This window comes from Drosophila albomicans, unplaced genomic scaffold, assembly GCF_009650485.2.
Source record: "Drosophila albomicans strain 15112-1751.03 unplaced genomic scaffold, ASM965048v2 utg000051l_pilon, whole genome shotgun sequence".
Lineage (NCBI taxonomy): Eukaryota > Metazoa > Arthropoda > Insecta > Diptera > Drosophilidae > Drosophila > Drosophila albomicans.
Window position 1 is genome coordinate 49942 of NW_026263670.1, and position 25377 is coordinate 75318.

Sequence of the window (25377 nt, forward strand, 5' to 3'; positions counted from 1 at the left end):
GCTTAGGCCTAGCACGTTACAAGAGGTGGGACCTATAAAAGTAGCTTCCTCAGCGCTTTTGGTTACTCTCAGCTGAAAGTTTAGGATTAAATCAAGTACTGACTCACCCCTTTCATCAATAATTTGCCTATTACAATTTTTTTAGACCGCTTAATTACAATTTGAATTGTTGTAAAAGTTAAGAGCTTAAATTTTATGAGGGTTGTATTTTCAAAATAAAAATATGATAATTATAACATAATGCACAGCGAACCAAGCTGGCTAGGATATTATAACTTTGTGCTGGCAGGAAATGTATGTAACAGGGATAAGGGGGCATAAAATAACAAATGTAATTTACAATAATAACTACAGTCTTTGTGTTTCCTGGTTGCGATCAGATAAAAATTAACAAAGTTAGTATAGAAATACATTTGTATTATAAAAGACGTCTACTTACCTTAGTTGCTTTGGCTGACAATCTGGTATATTTTGCACTCTATTTAGTACTATATGAATATATACATTTTGTATATACAGTAGATTCCGATTATAGCGACTTTCAAGGGACCGATTTTACGTCGTTACCCGGAAGACGCACTAGCCGAAAGAAGCAAAACAAATTTTTGTTTTTTTTTTATGATTGCCATGTTCGTAATAGGGTTTTAAGATAAAACAAATTAATTTTTTAAACAAAAGAAAACAAATGTATAAATTTCATTAATATCATCGTTTTTCTATAATAAATCATATACCTGCATGTTCCTTAGCATAAGCTAAGGCGTCAGCTAAAACTAACAGAGAGTAGTGAGAATATAAGAGCCTTCCTGTCGCTCCTACGAACGGTTAGTCGCTAAAAGCGGAGACGTTCTAAGCGGATTCTACTGCATATATATACAGACATGCTCCGGTATTCACTTTTCGTTTTCCTTTTGGAACCAAAACCGAGATTTTCGATTTTAGGAGCTCCGGTTTTCACAAGTTTTTGGTCATCGTTTTGCTATCGGAACGTTTAATTTTTTACTGCTGAAACAGCTGACGTGCTTTGTTCAGCTTCTTCCCAACTTCCTGCGTGGATAGAACTGACATAAGGATAATTTTATCCTGCATAGTTGATTTATGCTTCCCCTGAAAGAAATATATTTGCCTTTTGTCTTTTTTGCAAATAAAGATTTAAAACTCTCTTAAAAAAAATTAGTGTAACGACAATAAGCTGTTTTCCACAAAAAAGGGGATGCCACATTTTTAATGGATTTTATTCCGGTCATTTCAACAATTTTTTGTATACAATTTTAGCATTTCAGTATTTATATAAAATACAGTAGAATCCGGTTATAACGACTCCGCTTATAGTGTCCGACCGGTTATTACGACGGAAACTCCAGTAGTATTTGTATGTATATTATTTTGGTATATTTTGAGAATAATACCGCAATATTTTAGTTTTATTCAAAATAGGTAGCGGGTAGAGCACACTCGACTGTAGCTTTCTTACCTGTTTAATATTATATAAGGAAATACAAACTCAGATGTTGATTTTCTACTTATTTATATTAATTATTGACGAGCCAAGTACTATATAAAAACCTTTTAATTAAATTATTTATGTTTTAACTAAAGTATTATGTTTGTCTTCCACTAGGGTGAAGCATTTGAAAACAATATGCACGTTATGAAATGTTCGAGTCGCATTATGGGCGAGAATATAACTCCAGAGAATGAAAAGTAAGCAATTTATTTTTAATAAATAAAGGATGTAGCTAAAATTACACTGTGACAGAGGCCTTTTCTCTATATTTAAAATTAGTTTCTTAATAGCATTACATCATCTTGATCCTATTGAAGTTTCCAGTTTAAGATACATACATATCAAAGAATATAATTTAAATTATTTGACATATTTCAATCAAATTAAGTAAGTTGAATTCTTTGAGAGACATTGAATATTTGAATTCAATGTCCCCGTAGAGCTTTTTTTAAATGTTGGATTCATATATTTATAATTTTTCCTATTAATAGACACGGGTTATATAAACAAATCTCATCCTAATAATTAAGTTTATAATTTTTTCCCCCGCTACCCTTAAAAAAGGGTATATTAATATATATATTCCTGATCAGCGTTAAAACCTTAAAAGTGGTAGCTATGTTCGGCTGTCTGTCTGTTCGTATAACATATATATATTTTTTTTATATCATTTGTAATTTTTGCACGCAAATTAAGTTTGTTTAAAATTTTTGCCACGCCCACTCCCGACCCCGCAAATAGAAAAAAATTAATAAAAAGTATAATTTTAAAGCTATAGTCGCGAAGATACAATAATAACTACAGTACTTATATCTGAAAATGTGGTAGCGGTCGGATAAAAGAGGTCGAAAGTTTGTTTTGGTTGACAATCTGGCGTATGTTTTAAATGTTGTACTATATCAATATACCAAATATAGCCTTAGATATATTTCAGTATTTATACCCGCTACCCATAGGGTAGAAGGGTATTATAACTTTGTGCCAGCAGGAAGGAGGCATCTCCGACCCCATAAAGTATATATATTCTTGATCAGCGTCAACAGCCGAGACGATCTAGCCATGTCCGTCTGTCCGTCTGTGTGTCTGTCCGTATGAACACCTAGATCTCAGAGACTATAAGAGATAGAGCTATAATTTTTTTCGACAGCATTTTCGATAAGTTTGTTTCAAATTTTTGCCACGCCCACTTCCGCCCCCGCAAATCAAAAAAATCGAATAACAAGCGTAATTTTAAAGCTAGAGTTTTGGTATATACAATAATTACTATAGTAGTTATGATTCCTGAAAATTTGGTTGCGATCAGATAAAAATTGTCGAAGTTATTAAATAAATACTTTTGTATGGGCAAAAACGCCTACTTACTAGGGGTCTTAGTTGCTTTGGCTAACAATCTGGTATATTGTGCCGTCTATGGTATATTTTGAATGCGGTACTTTATCGATATACCAAATATACCTTGGTATATTTTTAGTATTTTTGCAGTATAATCGGTATATTTTGAGAAAAATACCGCAAAATATATTTCTTTTATTCAAAATGGGTAGCGGGTATCTCACAGTCGAGTACACTCGACTGTAGCTTTTTAACTAGTTTTATATTTTTTAATTTTATTTATTGAATCTTCTCTTCAAACTTTATAAATTATAGTCTACCAAAATTATTTGAAATTGTGAAAATATTATCCTTTTTAAAGTAAAGATGATAATAGCTATATCGGCAGCACAAGTATTGGGTTGCCCAAAAAGTAATTGTGGATTTTTCATGTAGTCGCCGTTTATAATTTTTTTAACTGCTTGTGACTCTGTAATTGCATTCTTTTTTTTGTCAGTTATTAGCTGTCACTATTAGCTTGCTTTAGAAAAAAAGTGCGCGTAATTTTGTTTACATTTGTTTGATTGGCGCTCTTTTTAATATGGAGTCCACAAAATATCATTTTCGTCATATTTTACTTTATTATTTCCGTAAAGGAAAAAGCGCAGAGAGAGTTGCTAAAAAGTTACGTGAAGTGTATGGTGATAAAGCCTTAAAAGAAAGACAGTGTCAAAATTGGTTTCGCAAATTCCGTTCTGGAGATTTTTCACTTAAAGATGAGCCATGGGATTGAAAGGGTGTGGTATATTTTGAGCTGCTTCCAAGGAACCAAACGATTAATTCGGATGTTTACTGTCAACAACTGGACAAATTGAATGCAGCCATCAACGAGAAACGGCCAGAATTGATCAATCGTAGGGGTGTCATTTTCCATCATGACAACGCCAGACCACACACATCTTTGATGACCCGGCAAAAACTGGGACAGCAAAATTTGCCGGGAAGATGGCAAAAGGTTATCGAACAAAATGGAAATTATATATTTGATTAAAGTTCATTCTAAGTTTGATTAAAAATGCATTTTTAAAAAATCCGCAATTACTTTTTGGGCAACCCAATATTTTTCCAAATTGTCCAAATTCTGTCTCCCCCTCTGTCTACAGTAGCCAGATTCTCATTAAACCTCGAAATTCAATAATCTAAATGATTTAAAGCGTAAGAAAAGTATTTTAGTTCAAGTGATTTAATTAAAATCTAAATACTTAATAACTACCATCGCATATCCAATTGAAATGAAGCGTAGGTTTTTAAGTATTACGAGGGTTGGTATTTATATTTCTGGCATAATAATAAAAATGCGAATATTTATAAAAAAAAATGGATTTATTGTTTGTCACAGTATTCTTTTGAATGCGCTCAAACCAATTGTCGACATGGTTCCTCCAAAACATGGTTTTTGAACGCTTTAACAGCATCTTCTGACACGCCATTTTTCCTTGATGTGCGGGAATAAAAAGAAGTCATTGGGTGCCAAGTCAGGGCTGTACGGCGGATGACCCATAAATTCCACGTTTTGACCGGAAAAAAAGGCGCGGGTTTGAGCAGGTGTGTGATAGTTCGCGTTGTCATGGTGCAGAATGATCCATCTTTTCTTGTTCGTTTTTCGAATTTTTACAAGAACTTCACGCTAAAAAAATGTTGTGTACCACTTAGAATTGACCGTCCTACATTGCTTAAGCGAAATAGTCGCTGTTTTACCGAAGAAACAGGCGACCATTTGCTTAATAGTGCTTCTTCCACGAACAACGTTCGTTGGATTTGGCTCGTCTTCAAAGACCCACACGGTCGATTGCTGTTTTGTTTTGGGATCATAACCATAGATCCATGATTCGTCACCTGTGACGATCTTATAAATGTCTTTTGAAGGCCAGCGAATGTATTTCGTAAAAATTTCTTTGAACCAATCCACAGAAGCCTTTTTTTGAGCAATTGTCAAATTGTGCGGGATCCAACGAGAACAATCCTTTTTTACGACCAGGTGTTTATGGAATATCGAATGTATTCTGGTGGAAGAAATGTCCAAGGATGTCTCTATCTCACGATATGTCACATGACCATCTTGCATTATCAGTTCACGCACGGCATCAATGTTTTCTGGCATCGGCCACGATAGAATCCATTAAACCAGTTTTTCACAGGCCTATAGAATGGCACCTCATTGCTTTACAAAGATTTAAGTTCATCGATGCACTCTTGTCGTAATAATCCAAGTCGAAAGTTGTGAAAAATTATTGGTCGAAAATGTTCACGAGTTAATTCGATTTTTCTGTCGAGGTAAGTTTTTGATTAGTCGTTTATCGATATCAAACTTGGTTGCACATGAAAAAGTTGTATGGAGCTTTTATCGATAAAAGTCTAAACTTTTTTTAGGAAATAGCCAATTGGTTCTATATGACTAGAAGTGACCTAGGCCAGAAACTTAAATAGCAACCCTCGTATAGATTCTATGAAAATATCGAAGAGCTTTAATAATTTTATTGACTGATTGCAATTGTATTTATATTTTCAGAATTAATATTAAAGTCCATATTCAAGACAAAAGAAGTGATTGTTCTGAGACCAATAAAAAACATGAAAATAAATCACCATTTAGTTCAAAATGTTCGTATGGATTTTCTTCAAATATTGATGGAATAAATGAAAGTACAGGTAAATCTAATTTTGTAGACTGATTGATTGAATAAAATTACATTCAAAATGTTCATATATGTATCGATAATTGTGTTGCGGATATAGCTTGTACTAAATTGAATAATATTTTGTGAGATAAACCGTCTTGTTCCAGTTTTCACTCGAAAGTGAATTCTTTAACGTTGATAAAACTTTAACAATATAAATAAACAATATAAAATTTTATTTTTTGTTAGAGACATTTTATAAAATTTCCATTTTTTCCCAAATAAAAGTTAATTGATATGAGAGAGCCAATTGAGCTGAAGTGTTTGCTTTGAATAATTTGTTGGGTCATTGTATTCCTTAATGCAAGAATAATACTGTATTGTAAGACGGTATTGTTTCCAACAGGAAAGCTTCAACGGTAAATTTAGAGTGTAAAACAGATGCTCAGAATATTGTAAACTTTGACCCCTAAAGTATACATTTCTCAGCGATCAATAAATTGAAGAAGAATTACTTATAAAAAACAGTATTGTAATTTGCATAGCTTTGCTTATTATCATTATGCAATGCATAATATGCATTGTTGTGAACTCCTTTTAATTTTTTTTTACCCGCTACCCATAGGATAGAAGATTATTATAGCTTTGTGCTGGCAGGAGATGCCTCCTTCTACCTGTTACATACATTTCCTGCCGGCACAAAGTTATAATACCCTTCTACCCTATGGGTAGCGGGTATAAATAACAAATCTTATTGCGAAATTAAGAATTGAAAATTGATATTTGTTTGTTATTGATAAGTTACAAATAATTAATTTTCGTTTATAATTTTTTTGCAGATAAAAGAGAAATATTTTTGCCTGGAGATACTGAAGAAATAAATGACTTCTGCCAAAGCTCTAAATATTACTCCCACATGATAGTTTATATTTATATTCCAAATATTAAAATTGTTTTAGAGTAAGTATAAAGTTAAATTATTAAACTTTTTGCGCTATCCATAAGTTAGGAGGATATGAAAATGTAATGTGTAATGAGCTTATAAATTTCAATAACAAAACCATTTCATACGGACTTTAGTTCGCTATTTAATGGGAGGCTTAAATGGGAATTTTTGTGGAACATAAACCATTCTTGATATGCAATTTTGTTTAGCAGTTAAAGGTTAACATATTCTACGCTTTGGGTGGAGGGCATAAAAATATTTTTATACCCGCTACCTATAGGATAGTAGGGTATTATAACTTTGAGCCGACAGGAAACGTATGTAGCATATAGAAGAAGGCATCTCCGATCCGACTCTACAAAGTATATATATTCTTGATCAACAGCCGAGACGATCTAGCCATGTCCGTCTGTCTGTCCGTATGAAACACTGGATCTAAGAGACTATAAGAGATAGAGCTATAATTGTTATGTGTGCACGCAGATCAAGTTTGTTTCCAATTTTTGCCACGCCCACTTCCAACCCCGCAAATCAACAAAAATCAAATAACAAGCATAATTTTAAAGCTAGAGTCAAATTTTGGTATATACAATAATAGCTATAATAATTGTACTTTCTGAAAATTTGTTTGTGATCAGATAAAAATGGTCGAACTTATTAAAGAAATACTTTTGTATGGACAAAAACTACAACTTACTAGGGGTCTTAGTTGCTTTGGCTGGCAATCTGGTTTAATATGCCGCCTATGGCATATTTTGAATGTGGTACTATTTCGATATACCAAATATCCCATTTGGTATATTTCCAATACCTTGTAGTATTTTGGTATATTTTGAGAATAATACCGTAATATTTTGATTCAAAATGGGTAACGGGTATCTCACAGTCGAGCACACTCGACTGTAGCTTTCTTACTTGTTAAGTAATAATTAATGCGAAATGAGAGGGTAAAATGTACCATATAATGACAAATATAAAGGTATTCAATAAATTAGCATAGAAAGGCACCGGGACAGGGCTGATTGATGAAGTGTAAAATTCTAATTTGTATTAAAAAAAATTAATTTAATAATATTATATAATTAATAATAATTTAACAATATATCAAATTTTACACTATTTTTATAATTTTTTCTCAAAAAGTTATAACAGTCTGACAAAGTAGGTCGTTATCTACGAAATAAGATTTTTTCTGCTTCTTCGATAGGTCAGAAATTTTGATCTTAGAGGACGACTGTTCCTGTCAACCCCGACACACTAACTGCCTTCGCGTCGATCATGGTTTCGCGTTCAGTGCTGCCATATCCTTTCCCAAAGCTCGAGTTGCCACTCGTTGCCAGCAACCAGTAGTGCCATACTTCACATACATATGTATATGTACATTTACCTATGTATATTAATTATTATAATAAGAGGTCTATTAAAAGTAAACTCATTTTGCTTAGAGGTACCATATTTATATTTTAGTGTTTTTTTAACTTATCTAAGAGGGAAGTCACTACCCAGACAGCTATAAAGCGTTGCTTATATATGTATGTGTATTGAAAAATCGTATGTTTTGTTTAAATGAATGATCGTTGATATTAGGGAAAAAAACTGTATATAGCTTAATTAGGTAATATATATACACACATATATATATGAAATAATATATAAAATATATACACACGCACACATATATATATATATATATATATACATATTTTTTATTTTATTTTTTTTTTCAGATCTAAGGAGCTCTATGAAATAATTTATAATCGTCTAAATGGGGATTTATTCATGTGGGAACCTCGAGTTAATTTGCTTACGAGCACTGACAACAGTAATATAATTCATGACAATATTCCAAAAAGAAAAGGAGATATTCTACAATATTCTAAAAACGTTTATATAAATTTATCAGATGAAAAAGATTCTACCTCGACTGAGAGCTCTATATACGACAAAGCAACATTAAACGAAGTTAATAATATGTTTTCCTTTGAGTTATGTGTTAAAGAAGGAATGTTTATAATGTACCCAGAAATTCCAGAATTTGAAAAAAGTGATCAAACAAGTACAAAAGGAAAACTTCAATTAAATTTAAAAGAGCTGACTTGCTTTTTTGTTACTGGATGTAATAATGATAAAAATCTAAGTTACTTATGTGTTCAAATAAATGAAGCAGATATATTACATTGTGGTGAGTGTATTTTCATTTAAATGATATATTTCTTATTTTTCTTACATATATCATTTATAATTTTTATTTGTATCTCTGGAATTCTTTCTGAAAGAAAAAAATGTAATAAATTTTGCGAAATCGGCAATATGATTAAAAAGTTTAAAAATATACCAAAAATATAGTAAATTATATAAAAAAGTAAAATATATATCGATCTAAAAATTTTGTTTTACTCATTTTGTCAATTAATTATTTAATTTTGCAGTATACTGAATGGACATTCACAAGTGAATATGTCCATTTCGACGTAACTATAGTCATTTCAGATAAATGGTGTATTTGATGAACATTATTTTTATATGAAAAGGTCGTGTACAGAATGACAGCAGAAATAAGTGGTGCTAGAGTTTGTCGAAACCATATCTCAACTGTCATTAGCTGTTTGTCATCTGTTTTGAAATAACTTACACAAATTTTTACATTTTTCTACTAAATTGAGTCGACACGTTCCTAAAAAACCATCTTAACAACTTATAAACTGTAACGAAAAGGAGTTTTCTCTATTGTGGCCCCCAAGGCGCATTTGGATGTGAACGCGAACGCTTTATGCTATGCATCAAAATAAAATTGTATTTCTTAGCATACGATAAAGTTATCAATATTGTATTGACCGTTCAAGTAGTTGTATGTCGATTTTGAGTTAGTGAGTAAATAAATCAAATCTAAATAGATAGAAATTTACAAAATTGACTAAAACATTGGATATTTCATATAAAAATAATAAATCTATTTTTTTTTTTACATTTTTTTTTATCATTTTAGGTCAAATAATTGAAGAATATTCATCAGTTTGGAGTGACGGTCTTGATGAAAATCTGAAACGCATTATTTTTAAAAATTCCAGGGACTGCAATAAAATAAATAATCGTCACGAAATGATATCTGTTGTCGCTGAATTGAAAAAACATCCGGTTAACCGTTTAAAGGTAAATTTTAAGTTTCAATTGTATTATATAAATGTACATATGTTTCTTATATAAAGGTAAGAAAGCTACAATCATGTGTGCTCGACTGTGAGATACCAATTTTAATAAGAGCAAAACCGATCTGTATTTATATACCACAAAAACACTAAAAATATGCCAAAGCCTATGTTATGCATAGACTGCAAAATATACAAGATTGTCAGCCAAAACAACTAAGACCAGACCTTTAAAAGTAGGCATTTTGGAACAAACAAAAGTATATTTTCAATCACTTCGACATCTGTTTGATCGCAACAAAATTTTCGGCAATCGTAAATACTATAGTTACTCGTATTATTGTTTATACTTCTGTCGATTTGCGGGGGAAAGTTGAAACAAATTTGATTGGTGTGCAAACCTAACAACTGCTACTGAAAAAAAATTAGATTAATGTTCAACATTATATGTACTTTTTAGGATGGGAGATGTCTCCATCTGCCTGTTACATACATTTCCTGCCGGTACAAAGTTATAATACACTTCTACCCTATTGGTATTGGGTATAAAAATATGCTATAATTCTTGTATGTATTGTATTAGAATATTCCGGTGACTATTAAGACCCCATTGCAGTATTGAATTTTTGCCATATAAAATAAATTCTTCAATTTTTAACTGATCGTAACCAAAAATTATAAAGGAATCATAAATACTATAGTTATTATTATTTTTACCAAAAATCTCAGCTCTAGCTTAAAAATTAAGCTTAATTGATTTTGTTTCATTTTGCGGGGGAGAAAAACTCGATTTCATCTTTTATAGTCTCTAAGAATCAGTTTTAAACTGACGGACGGACACTCAATATGGCCATACCATACCAGCTATTAACGCTGAATATATATATATATATATATATACACATATATATAATACAACCTTTCATATATTTTTAGTATTTTGTGGTATTTTAATTCGGTATATTTTAAAATGGATATCGGGTGTTTCAGAGTCGAGCACTTTCAACTGTAGCTTTCGAATTTGTTAAGAATTTTAAAAAATTGTAGATGCCGTAGATAAAAGTGCAATAAGAAGGTTAATTTTGAAAATAAAAATTAGTGAAGTATTAATTCACATTAATTAATATGACAGTCTCATATCAAATCTCATTTAGAATAATCTGTGATAGTTCATTCATGTTATTAGTGAGTTTGAGCAAATGGTGACCATTGATTTTAATAAGGGAACAATTAAACTGTCTTTTCCATTAACGTTGAAATAATTGTCTAAATAATTATATTTTTATTGTACCATAAATAAATAAACCTATTTAAATATTTAAGCAAAATTTTAAAGCTAATGCTTGAAATTTGGTGAATTAAAATTACTCTGCTACTCGACCAAGGCAGTAACAGAATTTGCAGAGCAACTGAAGCATAATGACGTTTAGTTTTATCAATATTGGCAGTACCAGTATTGCTGTGATGCTCTTCTTTTTCAAATATTTACAATAGAAAGAGCATCAGTTTGTTTGAATATATTGAAATTGCTTTACAACCTGATATCTCGAACTTTTTGTTTTGTTTCGCACCCGAAATTTTCAGTGAAGTTATTGAAGTAATGAAAATATCGATACATTGCCGATACAAATAGCATACATTTTTAATATTTCAGATGTCAATCTCAAATCTGAAATCTGAAAATTAAACAAAACGATATAAAAAAAAAATTCAACTGCCCGCTGTTTTCAAATGTTTCCCACAATCACAAGTCAAACCAAGTAAGAAAGCTAAAGTCGTGTGTGCTTGACTGTGAAATGTTCGCTTCTCATTTTCAATAAAACAAAACACTGCGGTATTTTTCTTAAAATATACCGAATTAATATATCAATAATAGAGAGTGCCTTATATAAAACAATATTCGGTATATGGATATTCTAATACTATATATACTATATACTTTTGAGTACAACATATCCCATATTCTCATACAAAGCAACTCAGACCAGCCTACAACAGCCGATTTTTGTGTGACCTTAGAAATGTAATAATAATTTACTTTTTCTATTCAACAGCGAACTAAGCTAGCATTTGGTATAAATGGAGCTATATTATTGCATTTGCCCGCAAAAGCAGCTTTCAACTGGATTTATCAATTAATAGATTTCGTTAATATAGCAGTAAGTATCGTTGTTCATCTAGGCATAAATCTATATATATAGATATATTTAATATGTTATCCCGATAAAGATATTTTGCATAAATTTGATAACATCATTTGATCAAGCTATATGAATGAATTTCTCGGAATTCGCACTGTTCTGTTTTAAACTATAAATAATTCATTCTAAGGTGAGATTGCCAGCTAAATTAAATTTGCAAATAAATGCTATTTATTTTGTCAACATCCACAACATTTATAAAGGCGATTTTACCAACGATTGCAAGACTAAATGTGAAATGAAAGTGGTAAAAAACAAGAATTAAGAATGACGCAGTCGAGTATGCTTGACTGTAAGATACCCAAGATACCATTAAAAAAAAAAAATACTGTGAAATATTATTCTTAAATTGTATGAAATAATAAATAATATACCGAGAAATTTGTATAATATACCGAAAGCTAAGTTTGGTACACATATGTATGTATCAATGAACTAATACTAATAATACCATTTTCAAGAATCATAAAAACTAACGAATCATGAAAACGGCCGACACCATACTTTTGGTGGAATGAAAGAGCAAGTTAAAAATACTTGTAAAATGAAACGGATGGCATTAAATTTGTTGAAGTTGGGTAAAATTGGACAGACATACTAAAGTCATTTTTTCGCGTTGTATATAATATTTTGTATATAATATATTCAATGTAGTAGTACGGTATACTAAATATGGTCTTTGTCATATTTTAGTATTTTTTTTTAAAAATTTTAATTGGGTATACTTTAAAAATAATACGTTGTATTGATTTTCGACTATAGCTTTCCTACTTGCCTCGTATTTGTTCGCAGAAATAATAACACAATGTGGGTGTGAATAAATTCTGTGAAACAGAGATATAGATACTTTTCTAATGCTTATTTTAGAATACAGTTTTATGAACGCAGTAGTCTGCATATGTACGTATATTATATATGTATATATTTTCCTAGCGATAAGTTTTAATATTAAAATTAAATGGCACAATTAAAACAATTTTTTTTTAGGACTTTCCCATCGAAGAGTATCAACCATATGCAGTTGTCTCAGAAATACAAGGCCATATATGGAATTTTGCAATTGACTATAGGTGAGATTTTTTCGTCATTATCACAAAAGGGTTGGTAGTGAAAAGAATGTAATATCTATATTGGACGCCAATGTACATAGTATGCACTAACTTAGTCACTAAGTAATTGTAAATTAAGTAAGTTAGTATTTAAGTTAAAATATTATTTTACATGTAACCACAAACGCCGAATACTTGTCATATAGTAGAACATTAATTAGCCACTCTCAGACAGGGTGGTCTATTTATACTCGCTACCCATAGGGTAGAAGGGTATTATAACTTTGTGCCGGCAGAAAATGTATTTAACAGGTAGAAGGAGGCATCTCCGACCGCATAAGGTATATATATTCTTGATCATAGTCAACAGCCGAGACGATCTAGCCATGTCCTTATGAAACACTTCGACAGCATTTGTTATGTTTGCACGCAGATCAAGTTTGTTTAAAATTTTTGGCACGGTCAAAAGGTATTGAAGAAATATTGTAGCGTCTATTTTGAATGTGGCACTATATCGATATAACAAATATACCGTTCGGTATATTTTTAGTATTTTTGTAGTATTTTCGATATATTTTTAAATATATTTTGCTTTTATTCAAAATGGGTAGCGGGTATCTCACAGTCGAGAAGATAAAGAAGAGAATAGGCTCAAATTGTTATATGAGCCGGCCCTTGCAAATGAAACAAGGGACAGAGGTTTATGCCAACGCTTCACAGAGGGGCAAGTCGATGGTGACACTAGCGCTAGGTAGAACCTAAATTATTATGGTACATTAATTTGAAGGCGACATATTTCATTTTACCAGACCGGAAGATGAACAGATGAACAAATTTCCTTTCATACCTACTATTAGAGTATCATATGAATGTAAGTTGCTCAACACAAGTTTTCAAAATGATGATAGACAGAAAAAATGGCTTTTGCAAGCTGCTCAGTATTTCTGAAGATTTCATGACATCAATGAAGAACGCTATGCAGATGTGCAGGGCTCTCCCAAGAGGGTCGTTCAATAACAATGGTAGAGAAGTCAATTGTGTTACAAATGGAAGAAAGGTATTGGCTCATTTTGTTACTAGTCAAGCTACGGCACTACTATCAGTACCGGAATCCAAGGTTGGAAAGCGCGCATTAAGAAATCCAAAGTGAGCATATTCTACAAGGCTCGTAAATAGAAACTAGTTGCTACGCATTGTCCAGACAACTGCTTAATGCCAAGCAACGCAAAAAACAGACACTTGCAATGATACATGAAAAGGTGGTGCAGGCATTTCCTTGCACTAAGTTTTGGTACGTGCAAGGAAAACTGCGTTACTGAACAAAACCTTTCGAGAAAACAGAACAGAAAAAACTTACGCCTATGTGGGAATAGCTAACCTAAAAGCGAACCTAGGGACCACGGTTCTCATTAAAAAATAGAATACATGCCACTAATGAAGAAAACGGTCGTTCTTGTGAATTCTAATGACGTGTTTCCACTGTCGCTTTGTTTGTTTAGTTGGAAGGCTCCACCAACACCTCCATATGGGCCATATGTCCAACTCATCCGTAAATGTTCTCCAATCTGTTAGTATACATTGTTGTTCATGCACTCAAATCAAGTTCGTTTTTTTAATTTTCGTCATGACCAAATAGAAAGGAATCGAACAGAAAGCGTGATTTTGTAACAGTATATAGTAGATTTTAAATACATACAAAAACAAGTAAGAAAGCTTCAGTCGACTGTGAGATACCCGCTACCCATATTGAATCAAAGAAATATATTTTGCGGTATTTTTCTCAAAAATACCGATTATACTGCAAAAATACTAAAAATATACCAAGGTATATTTGGTACATCGATATAGTACCGCATTCAAAATATACCATAGACGGCACAATATACCAGATTGTCAGCCAAACCAACTAAGACTCCTAGTAAGTAGGCGTTGTTGCCCATACAAAAGTATTTTCAGGAATCATAACTACTATAGTAATTATTGTATATATAAAAATTCTCTAGCTTTAAAATTACGCTTGTTATTCGATTTTATTGATTTGCGGGGGCGGAAGTGGGCGTGGCAAAATTTGAAACAAACTTGAACTGCGTGCAAACATAACAAATGCTGTCGAAAAAAATTATAACTCTATCTCTTATAGTCTCTGAGATCCAGTTTTTCATACGGACGGACGGACAGACACACAGGCAGGCACACAGACGGACATGGTTAGATCGTCCCGGCTGTTGACGCTTATCAAGAATATATATACTTTATAGGGTCGGAGATGCCTCCTTCTACCTGTTACATACATTTCCTGCCGGCACAAAATTATAATACCCTTCTACCCTATGGGTAGTGGGTATGAAAATCAGCGAAAAAAAACTTGTATGGGAAAATACGGCGGCTGTAACCGGCTTTTAGTTACTATTAACATGCATTGTTTCATTATTAATCCTCTTATAATTAGGTTTGTCTGTAGATAGATCACATTATTCCCTGTCATCCATAAGAGCTTCGAATTACTCTTAATGGACATTATCATAGATGTACGCATCGGAGAAACCCCTTCTCTTGAGTGTAAGACCGGGCCAAGATCAACGGACCTCTATCTCTAGACTTGCCAATTCTCCCCAACTGAACATAACCGACAGTCAAAGTGTTCTTAGCCTTCCGCAGCTTTATCTTCTGATTGAACACAATGAATGTTACTAGCTAGGAATCTCTGGATTGTTGACCGCAACCCTTTTTCAATCACAATTGCTGAATAAGCAAATTTTAAATAGATTAGAGTTAGTTCTGAATAAAGCTCCAAATCGATCATCCCGTTATTGGAATTATTGAGATAGAGTTTTAAATTTTATAATAACAATTTTTATGAATCACGCAAATCATACATACCTTCCATAACAACTTCCGTCCCAGTAAAAATTGAATAGTCAGCGTAAGCCAAAGATTTAGTAGACTGTAAAATATATTATTAGCGGGATTTATGTTAGTGCAATACATATATGTTTAATTCGTTTGGTGGGTGGGGTGGCATCGATAGGTACAAACACTTTGTTTTAGATTTCAAAAATTTGTTTTCCTTTGATGGTTGCCATTGGCAGGCCGCTGGTGCCCGGCAACAGGCCAGGCTGAATGATGTGAGAATGCACATCTGCACCGAGCACCAAGTCTTCGAGGGGAGAGCCAAGTCGAGGGTCAACGACGGATATCCGAGGTCAGGGAGCAGATGATTGCCGTCCAGACACCCTCCGCACCAATGATTCGGCTGGTCAGAGTACACGGCTCAATCATCATCTGCATCCTGATAGTTTTGCACCCGGTTTCTAGCAGAATATTTATATTGGGGAGAATTGTCATTGCTGCAGCAGTGACATCAGAGAATTTTCCAGTGCCCCTTATGTGATAGCTGTTGAGAGGGCTGAAGGCGCTCGAAAGGTGAGAGCCAGCAGGACGGTGATACGGTCGAAATGTAGACCGCACGCGTTTGCTTGTGTCCGCTGCGCTAGCGTCCTCGGTGCCCGCCGTGAGCCTTCTTGGAGTAAAGATCGAAGGGCGAGTGGGAGCGGGACCGTGATACGGCCGGAAAGGTTCACGGGTGGCCGCTCCGCTGCCGTCCTCGGTGCTCATCGCGTGCGTGTGGTCTCGGTTGCAGATCCGTCAGGTTGCAGCAGGAATACCCTGCCTGCAGACTCTTCTCTCAAGATTGCTGTCCTCAATCGGGAGCAAAACTAATTTTGATGTAAGCACGTCCACGACGTGGACCTTTTGTCCATGCCAGAACATGTGGCCATCACGCGACCCATATGCCGTTGGTAGGAATATTGTATTCCTTCACGATGACCATGTCGCCGGTCCGCAGATTTGGTGTGGGGGATGGCCATTTGGTCCGCTTGTGAAGCTTCTTAGTGTGCTCGTCTTTCCAGAGGAGAGAAAGTTGGTGCTGAAAAACCTTTAGGCTATGCCAGCGGTTGAAGATGGATGCGACGGGTTTCGCGATTGCTGGACAGTGGACCGCATATTATGAAGTCACAAGGAATCAAAGTCACTGAAGGTTTGAAGGATGGCGTGGCATTGTAGAAGAGTGACCTAAATTTCATCGTGCCCGCTTTCCATAATGCGCCCATATTTGGGGCGCCCGAAAGATTGAAATGCCAGGATAGGCCTTGATAGTCAGGTTTAGACACAATTCATTCTCGTATCGTTTCCAGAAACTCTCGAAATCTGCTTAGTCGCTTTAACGAAGGACTTTCCGTTGTCAGAATACATCTGATGCGGATATCCACGTTGGGTCACAAAACGGGAGAAGGCAAACTAAAAATTTTTCGATGAGGTTCAAATGTATTGCCTTCGTGCTGAAGCATACGAAGATGCAGACGTAATGTTAAAAGATCCAGCGAAATCGATCGGTGTGAGTAAAAAAAACCCGTAAAGGAGTTGTGACGTGGGCAGGTCACCCATCATTTGAATTTTCAATCTTTTTTTGAAAATCATGTAGGCCATACATGCGTGGATGGCTTTGATGAGAACCTTTGACCAACCAATTTGTTTGGCCCTACGCAAGGATATGCGATGGGTGAATCGGACCAACAGGCGAGCACACGACGAAAAATATGCTTTCATTGTAGCTCAAGGAATTGGACTCTTTTCCGTGACCGCACGTCTCCTTGCCGTCAATAAATGGATTCATGTCTCGTTCAGTTTCTGGCAACTCAATCAGTGCTACTCGGTTGGAAAGTCTTTGCATAGCGACATGACGATTAGTCGCTTTTGAACTTAGGAGAGTTCGTTTGAGCTGATCTGAATGGAGCTTGGAGTGGCCAGTTTCCGACTCCCATCGATGAAGTGAATGAAAGTCCGAGAACCTGCTGAAAAGGTCTTCAAACTATGGTAAGCACTTAATACGGTGCTCAGGTAGAGTCTCCGGAATGGGATCTGCAGGGTTTTGTTCGGATCGAACCTGGAACCAATTTATGATTTGCCTTATCTTGGAAATACGGTTGACAATGGTAGAGCCGAGAGTTTACGAAGAGTGACTGCCACGAGTTCAGTCAGAAGAACTGCACCTCATAGTTCTAATGTAGGGATGAAAAAACGCTTGACCGGGGCTACCCTGGTCTTGGCTGTGAGGAGGTGCGTGGCAACGCACTGTCTCAATACGGAATACATAGAAGCCGCGGTATTGCTGAAATTGCAACCACCAAGAGCCGCTGATGTTATTTATTGCAGGAGAGCTCTCGAGGTATTCCTTCCATTTGCCTAGAATATCTAGTGGCAAAGGTTTGTCCCACTGGAGAGTCTTTAGACAGATCTCATACATGAAGAACTTGACTTGGATGACAAAGGGGTCTAGCCACTCGGCTGGGTCGAACAGCTTGACAATCTGGAAGAGAAATTCCTTCTTTGTATTGGAATTTTGCTGACGCCAAGCATTTAAGTCGCAGGAATAGCGTGTCCCGGAGTGGCTTTTATTTTATCCATGACGATGTACTACTACAAGACGGAGTTCTACTGGAATTTTAGGTCTGCGTTTCTGGAAAAAACAGTTTTAATTTTTTAGAAATTGAGAGAATTTATTTTGAATGACCCAAATCAATGCAATCGGGTGTTTGGAACGGAAAGGTCACAAGATATGAGTGAAGTTCTCCTCACAATCGGAGTCCTACTCTTTCAACAGCTCTACCGGAATATTCCTTCTAAAAACCAGAAAAAAGCTTTTCGAGGATCTTGCGTTCGCACTCGGACACTCTCGTTTAGAAAGTGAATAAGGAACTTGGCACACTCTGTAAGATGGGGCCGTTGAGAATCCGGACAATCTTGCCACAAATATTCAGTCGGGAGCTACTAAGGAAGATGGAAGGAAGGAGATCCACGCCGATGAGAATATCGATCTGCGCGCTTATGTAAAAGTACGGAACGTCGAAAGCTGATGCTTCAATATGGAGTCTCGGCTTTGTTTGAAAGCCAATGCTGAAGTACCATAACTTCTGTGTTTGCGCAGCAACCGCCTGGTTAAGATCGGAGATTTGAGCTTGCACGGGTCAGAAAGTCAACTTGGTGCGCTAGAGTAATAGCTCAGAAATGAACTTAGCCTCGGACCCTGTGACGATTCTAACTGACATCCTTTAATGATCGCCGTGCCGAGGAGAACACTCTGTGTATTCACAGAGAAATCGATTTCTACGTTTATGAACGATTGATTTGTATATTCGGATTTGGACTTGGATTGGGGGTTGCACAGGCACTAATCTGACTAGTATCACAGCGATGTAGCTGAGTGTTATGGGGCCCTTTGGACGTGAAGCTATTATGTGCGTTAGTGCACACTCGGAGCTGGCTGACTACTATTGTGAGAGTATGAGTTTGGGAAGCTTGGACGAGCATAGAGACATATAGATGCAGTCTGCGAGTGCACTGCAGCTCCTTAATCGCTGCCCCGGGCTCTTGTGAAACCGCGAAGCCGACGTGACGCCTTTATTTGTGAGCGGAAGCTTCACAATGATCTTATTGGCCTCTCCTGCGGTCTTGGAGTTGAAATGGAAAAATTTTTAGACTGCCGTCAACCTAAGATTGTTGATACTTTGGTAATTTGTCCCTTTACACGGACGAGAGTCCGCTCATAAACTGAATAACAGTGGTCGAATTTGGCTTCCATGGTCTCTACGGTCGCCGTCCCAAATTTGTGCATTAGCGCATGTGGCATAAGTGGCCTCGACATTATCCCAGAGATTTTGCAACTGGTCACGACGAATTCCATATGTTGTCGTTCTTGGATGCAGGTTCTTTGGCCTGACTCTCAAACCGGACTAACATATCCGAAACGGTGATGAAATTTTGCTTGGAAGGCTCGAGTGGCTGCCTCACTACGCTGAGCACTTGCAGCCTTTGAAGCGGAAGCGTCGCTGTGGTGAGTGGCAAGTCGTCTTGGCAAGGAAGGAGTTTTTACAAACGAAGTAGCAGGCGGAGTCAAAACAAAGAGTAGATGGGCAAAGGCCAAGTAGCGGAAAGTTTGACAGTTTCATAAAATAGTGATAGAGACTCAAAAGAAAGAAACCGTACACACTAAAGTTTTGTGTAGCGTAAACCGTTCTTGTAGTGCACTTGCGCAAGGAATAGAATCTGTGAATGCGCAGTTTATGTGGTAAAAAAAAATTTATTATATGTATATAGTTAAAATTTACTAAAAATTAGTAAAGAAAAATTGTATTTTCTTTAGAATTATTGTGTAATTTGCAAATCATTTGTAGCATGTGTTGTTAGATTGTGTACTGGAACAAAAATTTAACAAAAAAATGACAGTAAATAAAACAAGTAAAGAAAAGCATAAATTTATAAAAAAAAAAAAAATGAGAAAACAAAAAAGAAATTTTTGATTATTTTTTTTTTTTGATAAATTTTTTTTTTTAATCATTTTTGCACTTTGCAAGAAAATACTCTTAATGTTCAGGCATACAATTTGCTATGTACTTTAACACCCCTGACAAAATCGATTACCTCTTCGCTCGGTGTATATTGCATTTGCAGCGCCGTGTGTTGCATGTTTGACTAATGGTCAATCTAATGTCAGGTAGGTTTTTTCATACATTTTTTTTTTCTTTAAAAACAAAAAATATCCAAGAACTCAAACAACATTGGTATAATATTGATAAACATTGGAATAAATAAGAAATAAAAGTGCTCAGAACCATTAAATGCGAAATTCAACACAAAGTTTGATTTTAGAAAATTATGATTAGATATCTCTGATAGGGATTGAGTTGAATCCGAAAATGATGAAACTCATTTGTTTGAACGTTGATGTAGAAGTATGCACGTTCAAGTTCAAGCGATACCAAACAAATCCTTGTTACGCGCGGAACCCAATTGACAAACAATACCCAGATCATCAAAGTTTACATAGGTACCCGTTGCCGTATTAAAACTCTCGGTAGATAATTTATGAACAATGTGGAGATAAAACGCCGAGATGACTACGCTGAGGAACTCCATAAGTATCTCGTAAATAATAAGAAACAAACAAACATTTTAAGTTCTTTTAAAATAGTAACTTGATATTCAGCATAACAAATTGTTTGGGAATCCAATAAGGTTAAGCTTATATAACAAAAGGGAATGGTCATAAGCATTTAAGGCCTAATCGAAGTTTTAGCTCAGCAGCTGATAGATTAATTTTATTAGGTCAGAAAACTTCTGCACAAAGTATAGAGAAGTTTTGTAATTTAAAAATCATTAAAATACTGTAGACCAACGCTTAATTTACCCCAGTACGCAACAAAAAAAAAACCGATTAGCTATGTTATAGTCGAGATATAAAGGTCAAAGTTGGGCCTTGGAGCTAAAAGGATACATATGAAAATCATACTCGTACCTACCTAACTCAATATATTCAAGATGTTTTGCATTTTTTTTTAAAGACAAACAGCTACGTTACACTTATTGCAATTAAGATTTCTGTGTACACAATGAGAATCGGCAGACGGTAAACATAACATTACATCTTCTGCATACCTTAACACACGAGTGAAACTTATAGCTGATGGAAGATCAATAATAAACAAAGTAAAAAACAAGGGACCAAGGTAGCTGTCTTGAAGAACCCCGGAATTGCTCCCAGCTGATCTGAGACAAAGCCGTTGAAATACACTTTCTGGGTTCTAAAGCTTAAACATCCAATTAAAATCCAAACTATTAGGTTCTTTGGAAATCCCATTAGGTCGAGTTTATGTAAAAGAGAGCAATTAGAAAAATCTAATCTTTTGCTGAAATCTTGTACTGTTATTAATTATTCAACAAGTTTCTTTCTGATCTAGACAGAATTATGTAGTCTAATTCACAAACAAAGCACAACTGTAATTGACGCCGCAGAGAAAAAGTCATGATCATTCCAAGAAATAATGAACGAAAAGTTATCACTTGAGGTCCAAGTAGATGCAGGCTAGTAAATAGTTGATGGTAGTTTAATCTGTCGCAAAATTTGTCACACCTATTTTTACTATAAAACTAGTTGTAATTGACTTGCGTGCTTGGAACTGCTCACGTACACCTTTTGACCATCCATATCATAATTACTAATGCAGTGAAAATGCACACGTTTTTAGGGCGTCTCCATTGCTATACCCCGATGAAAACCTAAAGTCTGGAAGAACATCAACATTAAGTTCAAAATGTAATTTCATGAGATTATTACTATGAAGCGATATTCTATAATGTCATAATTTCATTTAATACATGTTTTAATATGTCAATGTTTTTTGTCAATTGAAATTACGCCCAAGTAGCAAACGTTTTCATAGAATATATACGCAAGACGGTGAACCTATACACCGACAACACTGTTGTCGATACTCCACTCCACTACAAAAACACCATAATTTAGGTAAAAAAAAATATTTTATGGTAGGGGCGGCGCAGAAAATTTTTGAAGGATATACAATTATGTGTAAGAATAGTAATATAAAATACAAATCATAAAGACACATGAAAAAAAATCAATATTAAACAAAGCATGATAAACAAGTAAGAAAGCTACAGTCGCGTGTACTCGTCTGTGAGATACCCGCTACCGCTACCCATTTTAAATAAAAGTAATATATTTTGCGGTATTATTCTCAAAATATACCAAATATACTGCAAAATACTAAAAATATACCAAATGGTATATGTGGTATGTCGGTGTAGTACCGCATTCAAAATATACCTTAGACGGCACAACATACCAGATTGTCAGTAAAAGCAACTAACCCCCTTAGTAAGTAGGCGTTTTTGCCCATACAAAAGTATTTGTTTAATAACTTCAAAAATTCCAACCAAATTCTCAGGAATCATAACTACTATAGTTATTATTGTACATACCAAAATTCTAGCTTTAAAATTTCGCTTGTTATTCGATTTTTTTGATTTGCGGGGGCGGAAGTGTTCGTGCCAAAAATTTGAAACAAACTTATCTCTGAGATCTAGGTGTTCATACGGACAGACGGACAGACACACAGACGGACAGACGGACATGGCTAGATCGTCTATAGGTCCTAGTAGGGTATAATAACTTTGTGCCGGCAGGAAATGTATGTAACAGGTAGAAGGAGGCATTTCCGACCCTATAAAGTATTTATGTATGTTCTTGATCATCGTTAACAGCAAAGACAATCTAGTCTTTCCGTACGATTTTAGAGACTCTAAGAGATAGAGCAATAATTTTTCTTCGACAGCATTTTTTATGTTTGCACGCAGATCAAGTTTGTTTGTTTTTGCCACGCCCACTTCCGCCCCCGCAAATCAACAAAAATCGAACAAGCGTAATTTTAGAGCTAGAGTTTTGGCTAAATTAGCTAAAAATTGTCGAAAAGTTATTAAAGAAATACTTTTGTATGAGCAAAAACGACTACTTCCTAGGGGTCTTAGTTGCTTTGGCTGCCAATTTGGTATATTTTGAACTCTATAGTATATCTTGATTGTAGTACCACATCAATATATCACATATACCATTTTTAAAAGTATTTTTTTTGGTTTATTATTTATTACCGCAATATTTTGCTTTTATTCAAAATGGGTACAGTCGAGTACAATCCACTGTAACTTTCTTACTTGTTTCAAGTTATTGCCACGCACACTTCTATCCCCATAAATCGATTAAAATTGAATAACAATTACGTAATTTTAAAGCTAGAGTCGATTTTTGGCACAATATAACTTAAGTACTTATGATTCCTGAAAATTTATTTGCAGTCGGAAAGTGGGGGTTATTTAAGAAATACCGAGGTATGGCTAAAAACACGTAATGCAATGGCGGTGGTACGTGCTTTGGCTGACAATCTGGTATATTTTGTACTTTATTGTATATTTAGAGTGTAGTACTATATTGATGTCATAAAAATAGTCTTTGGTATAGTATATTAATTTGGTATATTTGCAGAATGTTACCGCCTCATTTTGGTTTTATTCAAAATAGTTGGGGGTATATTTAAGTAGAGCCCACTCGACTGGCTGATCTGAAGGATCACAAGTCCGCCATTTTATGGCAAAGGAGTCCAGCTTGGCTCCCTCCTATAGGACATCCACTCGTTTTGGTGACGGTCAGCCTAAGAATATTTTTGGGCCATCCTAGCATTTCGGGATTTTGACACCAAATCGTACCTTCGAAGGTAGACATTAAGCTGTCTGGTGCGTTTCCATCCTGACAAACACTGCGTCGACGAGCTTGCCATAGGACAAGTGCAGCCGCTCTACGGACATTTTTCCGTCCCACCTGTCGATGAGACCAAAGACCAGATGCCGCCTTGCACTTCCAGTAAAAGTTGCGGTTCATGTGCTCGCTGTCTCTTGATCCCTGGAGCCCCTTGCTATGAACTCTCAGCAGACCGTTGGTGCTTGGTTGCCATGGACTCCATTTTTGGGTTGAGTTGTCAGCCACTTTGTGTTTGGCCGTTTTCTTTATGCCCAAAGAGCCCCGCTGCTTTCACCGACGTTAGGCCTGTCATGCCAGTCGGATTTTAAGTGTTTATATGCTCCATACTAGCATACTTGTTACCATTAGACAAGAAGGAAATCCCTTTATCAGTATCTCGAGTTCCCACGACATCGGCGCGTAGTAGATCTGCTACTTTGATGTCTTGCAGACCCTAACCAGCCGGCAGGATTCAGTAGATGGTTTTGATGGTAGCAACATACCTCCGCGCGACATATCTCCGCCGAACTTAAAACGACATACATATGTGCGCGCGGAGATATGACGTTTTAAACCATCATATCTCCATCGCCTATAATAGTCATATCTCCGCGTAGATATGTATGTTGTTTTGTGTTCGGCGGAGAAATGTCGCTTTAAAAGCGACATAAGTCTCCGCGGAGATATGACGTTTTAAAAACAACATAGATCCGCCAAAAAAAAAAACGGCAAATTTCCGCTCGAAAATTTTACCGAGCGGAGATATGTCGGCAGAGATATGCCGCTATGTCGGTTTTGATATACGGCTAAAGAATAAAATTGTTTTTAAAAATTGATAGTTTTTATTTTTTAATTCTAGGCCAAAGCATTTTCCTTATCGGGCGTCTCTGGACATTAGTTATGGCTCGTTAAGTAGTAACATTACATATCCCATGACAGGATGTACCTTACGGGTAATGACTGAGGATTGCATCCTGTCTATAGGACCTGCAGTAAGTAAATATTATATTATTATTAATATAATCAATTAAGTTCGTTCTTTTTTTCCGACGATTTTAAACAAAAGATGATTTAGACTTTAAAATACGACTTAAATTTCTTAATAGTTTATTTAAATTTGTTTTATATTAAATCCAATGTTCGTTACTAATCATATTAATAGTGTTTTTTATGCTTCACAAATGAGACTCAAATGTTGTGAATGTTTCAGACATCCCATAATTTTTGCAGTCATTGAAAAAATACTTAAATGGATATATTTCACACTAGAAACTCAAGAGTCGTCATAAATATGCGAATAGTTTAACAAATATCCAAGTCAAAAAATGAATGTTGATACATAGATAAATGAATTATCAACTCGACACGATGAAAGTGTCTACTCTAACTTCTT

General features: G+C 35.1%; 1 protein-coding gene across 8 annotated transcripts in view; it reads left to right on the top strand.

Annotated features, from left to right (window-relative positions):
• LOC117573244 (autophagy-related protein 2 homolog B) overlaps positions 1–25377 on the top strand; it is a 65148-nt gene that overhangs the window by 23801 nt on the left and 15970 nt on the right. For 2 of the 8 annotated variants that reach the window (XM_034256299.2, XM_052008374.1), the window contains exons 6-13: positions 1622–1704; positions 5388–5527; positions 6336–6456; positions 8170–8624; positions 9429–9592; positions 11643–11747; positions 12777–12859; positions 24844–24976. In XM_034256299.2, coding sequence (XP_034112190.1) covers positions 1622–1704; positions 5388–5527; positions 6336–6456; positions 8170–8624; positions 9429–9592; positions 11643–11747; positions 12777–12859; positions 24844–24976 — 1284 coding nt within the window. Of the gene's footprint in view, positions 1–1621; positions 1705–5387; positions 5528–6335; positions 6457–8169; positions 8625–9140; positions 9310–9428; positions 9593–11642; positions 11748–11817; positions 12169–12776; positions 12860–24823; positions 24977–25377 lie in introns of those variants that run through there. The other 6 variants (XR_007955648.1, XR_004572688.2, XR_007955649.1 and 3 more) reach the window with 6 other exon arrangements.